The sequence below is a fragment of the Myxocyprinus asiaticus genome, chromosome 38, assembly GCF_019703515.2.
Source record: "Myxocyprinus asiaticus isolate MX2 ecotype Aquarium Trade chromosome 38, UBuf_Myxa_2, whole genome shotgun sequence".
In the NCBI taxonomy this organism is placed as follows: domain Eukaryota; kingdom Metazoa; phylum Chordata; class Actinopteri; order Cypriniformes; family Catostomidae; genus Myxocyprinus; species Myxocyprinus asiaticus.
This window is the reverse complement of record NC_059381.1, coordinates 4,938,077-4,946,649: the sequence shown is the minus strand read 5'-3', so window position 1 is coordinate 4,946,649 and position 8,573 is coordinate 4,938,077. Positions and strand designations below refer to the sequence as shown.

The 8,573-nt window shown below is 35.0% G+C and overlaps 1 protein-coding gene across 1 annotated transcript; it reads right to left on the bottom strand.

The window, feature by feature from the left end:
* Positions 1-716: 716 nt before the first annotated feature.
* Positions 717-8,088, bottom strand: LOC127428672 (urokinase plasminogen activator surface receptor-like). The gene is made up of 5 exons (XM_051677179.1): positions 7,983-8,088; positions 7,775-7,891; positions 4,895-5,032; positions 1,410-1,517; positions 717-1,209 (listed from the first exon to the last, which is right to left on the bottom strand). The coding sequence occupies exons 1-5, from the start codon at positions 8,029-8,031 to the stop codon at positions 1,019-1,021; spliced, it is 603 nt and encodes a 200-aa protein (XP_051533139.1). The 5' UTR covers positions 8,032-8,088; the 3' UTR covers positions 717-1,018.
* Between the last annotated feature and the right edge of the window lie 485 nt (positions 8,089-8,573).

Genomic DNA, 8,573 nt, shown 5'->3' with positions numbered 1-8,573 from the left:
GATTCACGTTTATTATTTTTTGATGTGCGACCACAATACATTAGGGGGAAATTTACTCCATAGTAAGATGTTAGCCAATAACAACAGCGGGCATTTACATTGAAGTCTTCAAGGGCCACACAGCTTAAAACTAAGAGTTTGGGTGGAACATTATTATATATGACAATTATGACTGTTTGGTGCAATAAAACTTTACTAATATTATAAGTGGACCTCAGGGAAGATAATAAACTAATAAAATAAAAAAATAATATGACCCCTTTAAGAGCAAATAAAACCAAGGTCATTTTAAAAACAGTCTAAAAGCTACCTGTTTATGGTATTAGAGCAGTACCCACTTCCCTCCCTAAACAATGGAGACCAGCGTTTCCATCACACTCAAACAGCGCTAACAACCTTGTCCATGTGCTCCAACACTGGTCGTCCATCTTTTTTCCCTCCTAGTGGGCTTGCTTAAATACAAAATTTTCCCGCCATTTTCAATTGATTTATACCATTTTGTTAAAATCAAATTAACTCTTGCCTTCCCGTTCTTAAATACAATATAACTGTATAAATACATAAGAACATGAGATAGAGTTAAAACACCAATAAATAGGACAGATAAAACATTTGCACAATAAAACCCCAATAAATATTGAAAAGGAGTAAAACAAGAAATAAGTCATTCGAACACATTAAAATCCCGTGATGGAAACCGACTCATAGGCTCTCGATCACAATGAGTCAGCATTATTTTAATTTGTTACTCAAAAAAACATCAAAAGTATTTGCCTAAGTTGACAAATTTTGCAGTATAACTATTGTCCCTACATTTACCAATATCACTATAACCACTCTGGGGGCCTTTTACCCCAGATGTGGGTTAAAAGTCTTCTTCGCCATTTTCATGACGAATTTTCATCTAAACAACCTTTTGCTATAATTTCTTTTCAAACAAATTATGTTGCTTCATTAATAGTCAATAAAAAGACATGTATTTTTTCAATCTTCATACACATTGTGAAACTCAGTGAACTCAGTGAAACAGGGTGTAGGAGAACAGTGGCAACAAGAGAAGCATGAGGCTTTGGGTGAAGCTCTTTGCACTGTTACACAGGTTCCCCTGACAGCATGTGACATCTACAAGATTTGGAATCGATGTTGCGGCATCACAGACAGATTTAGGGACACATCCTTTTACCGTAGTTGACACGCCGCCAAAATTCCCTGATGAAAAGAGAGTAAAAAGAAGTTGAGTCGTAAATAAATGACATGCAAAGGCAGAGCTTGCCTCTTTGTTCCCTATACTGTATTTAAGACAGACTTATAATGCATGTCATAATGTGTTCAGGATAATATATGGCCCACCAATGATGGAGAGACCAAATAATTACTTGAACTTTCTTCTTCAGTTATTAGATTCTTACCTCTCGCTTTAATGCAGTAGTCTTCATTCCCTGAACAGCGCAATACATTTGCGCAGTTTGGTCCATTGCAAGAGTAACACTGCTTCCCATTGGGGGTAGAGATGGGATCTACAGAAGAAACAAGGGTAATTTTATTTAAATTTCTGTACAAAATATACTGTTTCATGAAACAATGCCTCTTACGCTTCTAAGTTTGAGAGAATGATATGTCAAGACGATCATGGATGTTCCACCATGCTTAGATTAACCTGGCAGGTCCTGCTTAAAACATTTAAGTCTCCATATACAGTTGGGCTCAAAAGTTTGCATACCCTTGGAGAATTGGTCATATATGTACCATTTTTAAAGAAAACATGAGAGAGCAGGCAAAACACATTTCTTTTATTTCTTATGGGATTCATATTCAGCTGTCGTTTATAACAGAATGACGCAATCATAAAACAAAACATGGCAACAAAGAAAAAAATTAAATGACCCCTGTTCAAAAGTCTGCATACCCTTAGTTCTTAATACTGTGTATTGCCCCTTTAGCATCAATGACAGCGTGCAGTCTTTTGTAATAGTTGTCTATGAGGCCCCAAATTCTTGCAGGTGGTATAGCTGCCCATTCGCCATGGCAAAATGCCTCCAGGTCGTGCAAAGTCTTTGGTCGTCTTGCATGAACCGCATGTTTGAGGTCTCCCCAGAGTGGCTCGATGATATTAAGGTCAGGAGACTGTGATGGCCACTCCAGAACCTTCACCTTATTCTGCTGTAACCACTGGAGGGTCAACTTGGCCTTGTGCTTAGGGTCATTGTCGTGCTGGAAAGTCCAAGAGCGTCCAATGCGCAGCTTTCATGCAGAAGAATGCAAATTGTCTGCCAGTATTTTCTGATAACATGCTGCATTCATTTTGCCATCAATTTTCACAAAATTCCATGTGCCTTTAGAGCTCATACACCCCCAAAACATCAGTGAGCCACCACCATGCTTCACAGTAGGGATGGTATTCTTTTCACTATAGGCCTTGTTGACCCCTCTCCAAATATAGCGCTTATGGTTGTGACCATAAAGCTCTATTTTGTTCTCATCACTTCAAATTACAATGTGCCAGAAGCTGTGAGGCATGTCAAGGTATTGTTTTTTGCGGCATTGGCGCAGTAAAGGCTTCTTTCTGGCAACTTGACCATGCAGCTCATTTTTGTTCAAGTATCGTCGAATTGTGCTCCTTGAAACAACCACACCGTCTTTTTCCAGAGCAGCCTGTGTTTCTCCTGAGGTTATCTGTGGGTTTTTCTTTGTATCCTGAACAATTCGTCTGGCAGTTGTGGCTGAAATCTTTCTTGGTTTACCTGACCTTGGCTTGGAATCAAGAGATCCCCGAATTTTCCACTTCTTAATAAGTGATTGAACAGTACTCACTGGCATTTTCAAGGCTTTGGATATCTTTTTATATCCTTTTCCATCTTTATAAAGTTCCATTACCTTGTTACGCAGGTCTTTTGACAGTTCTTTTCTGCTCCCCATGGCTCAGTATCTAGCCTGCTCAGTGTATCCACGTGAGAGCTAACAAACTCATTGACTATTTATACACAGACACTAATTGCAATTTAAAAAGCCACAGGTGTGGGAAATGAACCTTTAATTGCCATTTAAACCTGTGTGTGTCACCTTGTGTGTCTGTAACAAGGCCAAACATTCAAGGGTATGTAAACTTTTGATCAGGGCCATTTGGGTGATTTCTGTTATCATTATGATTTAAAAAGGAGCCAAACAACTATGTGATAATAAATGGCTTCATATGATCACTATCCTTAAATAAAAGACAGTTTTTTTTTTTTTTTGCATGATCAGTCATATTTTCAAAATCAATGCCAAAATTTCACAGTTTCTGCCAGGGTATGCAAACTTTTGAGCACAACTGTAAATAATTCAGGCATATGAGGTATCATTTGAAAGCTTTGAATCTGAACTTTTCAGAGATAACCATCACTTTTGCACTTATTTTACTTAAAATAACAAAGATCTCAAAACAATTGCGTTGAAAATTAGCGCATCTAGAGGTAATTGGGTAGAAATTTTTATATAAAAATAAATGTCCTTCACATAGCACCTAAATGGACAAGTCATATATCAAATGAAAGCTCTCACTCTCAGGAATGTGACTGTATAGATAATTTTGTTGCCCTAATACCACAGTTAGAAAGATTTTCAAAAGAATCACAAAGTGAAATATGATTTCTGTAAGTCATCAAATACAAATGTCACTTTTATGCTCCCATAACTGCTGCTGTAAGCCCTAAGTAGCCAAAAACTTTATATCTGCTTTTACCTTAGAAAGTTCGTTAAAACATTAGTTTGTTTTTTTTACTTGTCTGTGAGCTTGCTTGGCTGAATAATTCAATGTTATATCTTAGAGGTCCAGAACAAATATGTCATCCAGAAGGAAAAGCATGTAAAACAAAACATCAGAAAATATGTTTTCAACTATTGATGATAAAATGTTATATTATAGCAAAGTGGAGAATCTCAGTTTTCTAATGACACCTAGATTGAGCTTCAGAGGCTAAGATATTCAATGAAACGACAACGGTGGTGCTTGAACTGAAAATTAGACTGAATATCTATGGACGAACACACCTGTGAGGGCTAAAATTCGTTAGAGCACCACCTACATTTCAGATCTGTATATTGTGATTGAATGTGATAGAGAAAATAATCTTTTTGTGCTTTCTGCCACCTAGTGGAATAAAATGAGACTTTTCACAGTGAGTTTGAGGAAACAGAACCAGAATTACATTACAAAGTTAGGGGGAAAAAATCTGTTTATTATAAGATTATAAACACAATATTATTTATGAATAATTGGAGTCTTTTTTTATTTGGGTGGTTCTCTGAAAAATGAGAAATTTTATGCAATTAGTCCACAGTATGTGTGAATGGTGAGCTTTTAAATTTGAGTGTGAAAAATTGTGGGCGGCAGCCCAAAAATGCACCAGAGTTAAGGGGTTAACACATCAGCTACACAATGATTAAATGAAAATTTTCTGCATTTTTTACAATGATAAAATAAATATTTATTTTCTTGTGTAAAAATTTATTATAAGCATATGCATGAATTATTTAAAAATATCTGACATATTTAAGTCGACATGATCTCAAAATTGACATTTACTATATACCTTTTCCTTCATCTGTGCATTTTATGCACACACACACACACACACACACACAACAATTTTTGTCTTTGTAATCTTTCATCAAAATGTAATAATGTGCTCCGCCTATGAAACAACTTTATCTTTTCAGCTGACATCACCAGGCTCTCTTCAATTTCAGCCCCTCCCCTATAAACACCTGTCATATAGAGATTACTTCTCATGGTCCAATTAATTCTCAATGAATGAAATTAAGTCCCAAACTACATTTTTCTCTTGTTGAGCACATTTCATGTTAGCTTTTAAGGAGATACAGTAGTCATTATATGGATAATAAAGGACAATACCTGGAGCATCTTGGCTATTACAGAGGTCAGTGTTGCAGCACAAAGTAGAAATCTTAATGGTGTCGAAGTTCAGAAATGCAGGTTGACAAGCATATGGCAGAGTACAACTCTTTATTTTCATTTTCATAGAAGATTCACCTGAAAACAATGATATAAATGAATCATGCAGGAATAACAATACTTAATGCAATAAGATCAGTGATAATTTAACGCAGTGATATCTTCTTGGAAATGTTGCCATGTAAATCTGGCTAAATATTAGTCATATAATAACATGTACTGTATAATAAAATACATGAAAATATGTGGTCAAAATACATTTGGACTATACTGTACAAAGTGCAACAATATATAATGAGGCAAATATTGTTTAGTAAGTGATTGATTGGTTGTCAACTGTTATAAAACTTATTTTAGCGTAAATTTTTTCACACTGTATTTCACTCTGATCTCACCGGCAACAGATGGTAGAAAGTTCTTCAGCTAAACTCGGTCTGTGCTTCCTGAAATTCTAACCACTGTCCCCAGTGGCTGAAGCGGAAAGTGTTTTTGAACATCTGGGCACATAAGCTCCAGTTTCTGGGTGAAATGTCCACAGGGTGACGCCAAAAGCGAGTTTTTTTTTTTTTTTTAGTATTAGTATTTTTAGTTGTAAATTATTAAATACATATTTATTAACTTGACCTAAATCCCAACCCTAAACCTAACCATCAGTGGAGTAAAAATGTAATCTCAGATGGTAAATAAAAGCTCAGAATCGCGCCCGTCAATGATAATGCAAATACGATTACTTTTTTTTAGTTTCAATGTGGGACAAGAACCCGGGTCACTGAGGCTTCTTAGTCATGCCGCAGAAGAAGGTAATCACACTTTTGGTTTGGTTGCAACATGTTTACTTCCCATGTGATCATGTTGCAATAATCAGTGTTGGGCGTATCCGATTACAAAGTAATAAATTACTGTAATCTAATTACTTAAGTCAAAAAAGAAGTGTAAAAATGTCATTTTAAATTCTTGTAATCAGATTACAGTTACTGACTTTCAATTAAAATTATTACTTTATCTTGATTACAGTAATTTGTATAATACATTTATAATATGAATTGTACGTCTGTTAGTGTTTCTGTGACAGCTGAAGGAACATTTTGAATTTGAGCAGAAAACCAAAAACTAGGGATGTCATTAAAAAAATCAATATATCGATTATTGATTGGCATGTTATTTTATCGATAAATTTGAGGCATCGATATATTAACATCAGCCGTTATTTAAATTAGAAGCCTAATTTGTGTGCTTTCAATTCACTGCCAGTTGCATTCCATTCAATGTAGCCTGATGTAATAGCTTTGGGAGACCACAAAGGGGTGACATAACATTTACTGAAGCCGGTAGTGGCACGAACATGCCATCACAAACACATTACGAGCTGGTGGCAGTCCAAAGTTACGAAAGTTTTTGTAGTTCTTCAAGAATTAACAAAATGATGTTGATTTTGCAGGTTAGTGTATGAAACTGGTGTGACTGTGCAAACTGAACTATTGGAAATGGCTTTGTTAATTATGCAATTTATCTGTATGTTGCATTGAACAGGTCTTTCATTCAAGCTGTCAAACCACAAAAGGACATACTTGTAACTGAAAACACATTGTGTAGGCTCTATGAAAGAACCTAAACACAATATATCATCCAGTAATGACTAGAGTAAATAATCGTCTTTTGATAATGATTTGGGCCTAATTTAATGGAAAACTTTGCGAGTTGAGCTCAGTGGCAATGCTGAATTTTTAACAGCCTCTGGAAATGGCGAGCCCACACTGTGTGCGTACATACCTTCATAGATAATAATTGTTTCAAATTTCAGAATGCATCATGTTGTCCGCCAGATGCGCAACCCACTTTAATTAACCCTGCTGCTCACACTTTACCAAAGATAAAGACTATTGTGCAACAAGCAGCCCTATTTTTATCTGAAAAAATCCTGATCTATATTGATAATCATCGGGTAAATTTTCCGATTATCGATACATGAAAACGGCATTGATCCCAAGCCTACCTAAAAAATTTCTAGGAAAAGTGACTTAGAAAGTAACTTAATAGTAGAATAATTAGTAGTGTGATTACTTTTTAGTTAAAGTAATCTGCTTACATTTTAGAGAATACATTTTTATTGGATTACTTATTTTGAGTAACTAACCCAACACTGGCAATAATACTGTTTAAGACATAAAAACGTGCAATTACAAAAAGTGAGGTCCAGATGTCTGAGATCATTGCGAAAATGCTTTTATTTAGCATTTTCTAATTTAATACAATTTATGTCAATTTGTGTAAATTTAACATGGGTTTCAAAATTAGTATTTGGTATTTCTCCCTTTTGCTTCAATGACAGCGTGCACTTGAGCTGGCATGGATTACACAAGTTTGTGCAAAACCTGATGATCCATGTTATTCCAGCATGATTGTACTTGTGTGCTTCAATGGAAGCATGGAAATATGACCTTTTTGTACAACGTTAAATTTAATGTCACAAATGTTCTTACACTGGTTTAGTAACTTAAACTTAAGTAGATTGTGCAGAATCTTAATATTTCTTGTTTATTTTACGTCATAATGTTTTTTTTATTTATTTATTTTTATTTATTTTTTTAATCCTAAAACTTTGTTTATTTACAGGTTTAAGTTAGATTTGAAATCACAGATTTTCAATGTGGTCTCAGATTTTTGGATCCTACTGTACTTCATGAAATAGTCAGAAATCATAAAACAAATCTGGTAAATATTCTGTGCTTGCAGTTTTTATTTCTGCCCAGTAAAAGAGTAGCAGTTATGTGACAAGTTAAATTATAACAGTAAATGTCCACTCCATCATACTGGACTTACCAGTTATTTCGAATTTTGAACTCATACACTGGGAAAATCCACTGGGGCATGTTACTGTAGTTTCTTCGCAAGAACCCGTAAGGTTTTGTATGCACAAGTTACATTGTAGAGAGTATCCTAGAGAGAGAGAGAAAGACATTCAATGACCTCTGTATGCGTACCAATAATTAAATAGACTAGCATTAAATACTCCTAGATGTTTTTATACCTCCAGTGAAAAGAATGAAAAGCAGCACAAAAGAGACTTGTTGATCCATCTTTGGTGAAGAGGAGAATGAACTAACACTGTGCTCATTTCAGGGGGCAATTTATAGCTGATGACAGGGGTTGGGCCGTGATGAGGAAATGAAACATACAATAGAATGAAAGATCATAATTAAATATATAGGGGTGTATTTTATGAATAGGAACTTAGACCTAGATAAACAAAGGGGAGAATTACTTCATAAGGAACTTACAGGTTTAAGTCAAACATGACTTTGCATAATTTATGTAATCAATTAAAACAGAAGTCTTCTTTTATTCATAAATCATGCAATGTAACATGTATTTAGGTGGAATGTATCCTACTGCACCCTTAAAATCAAGTAAACTAGTGCGATGTTTTAAACAACTTAATATACAATAAATATATAAATAATAAGTAATCATTTTGAAATGTAACTACATACAGCACAACTATTCTGCTCCAAGTTCTTAGCCAGCAACACCACATTAGTTTTTTTTAGTTTAAGTTTACAGAAACCATGGACGGTTTAAAAACCATGGATGGTTAAAAATCTATTAAAACAAAGAGATG

Bases quoted from the DNA above. Each gene is read 5' to 3' on its own strand.
- LOC127428672 (XM_051677179.1), bottom strand. From the start codon at position 8,031: ATGGATCAACAAGTCTCTTTTGTGCTGCTTTTCATTCTTTTCACTGGA. The intron at 5,033-7,774 runs GTAAGTCCAGTA...CATTGTTTTCAG, and splicing joins TTCAAAATTCGAAATAACTG to GTGAATCTTCTATGAAAATG. The intron at 1,518-4,894 runs GTATTGTCCTTT...TTTCTTCTGTAG, and splicing joins TAATAGCCAAGATGCTCCAG to ATCCCATCTCTACCCCCAAT.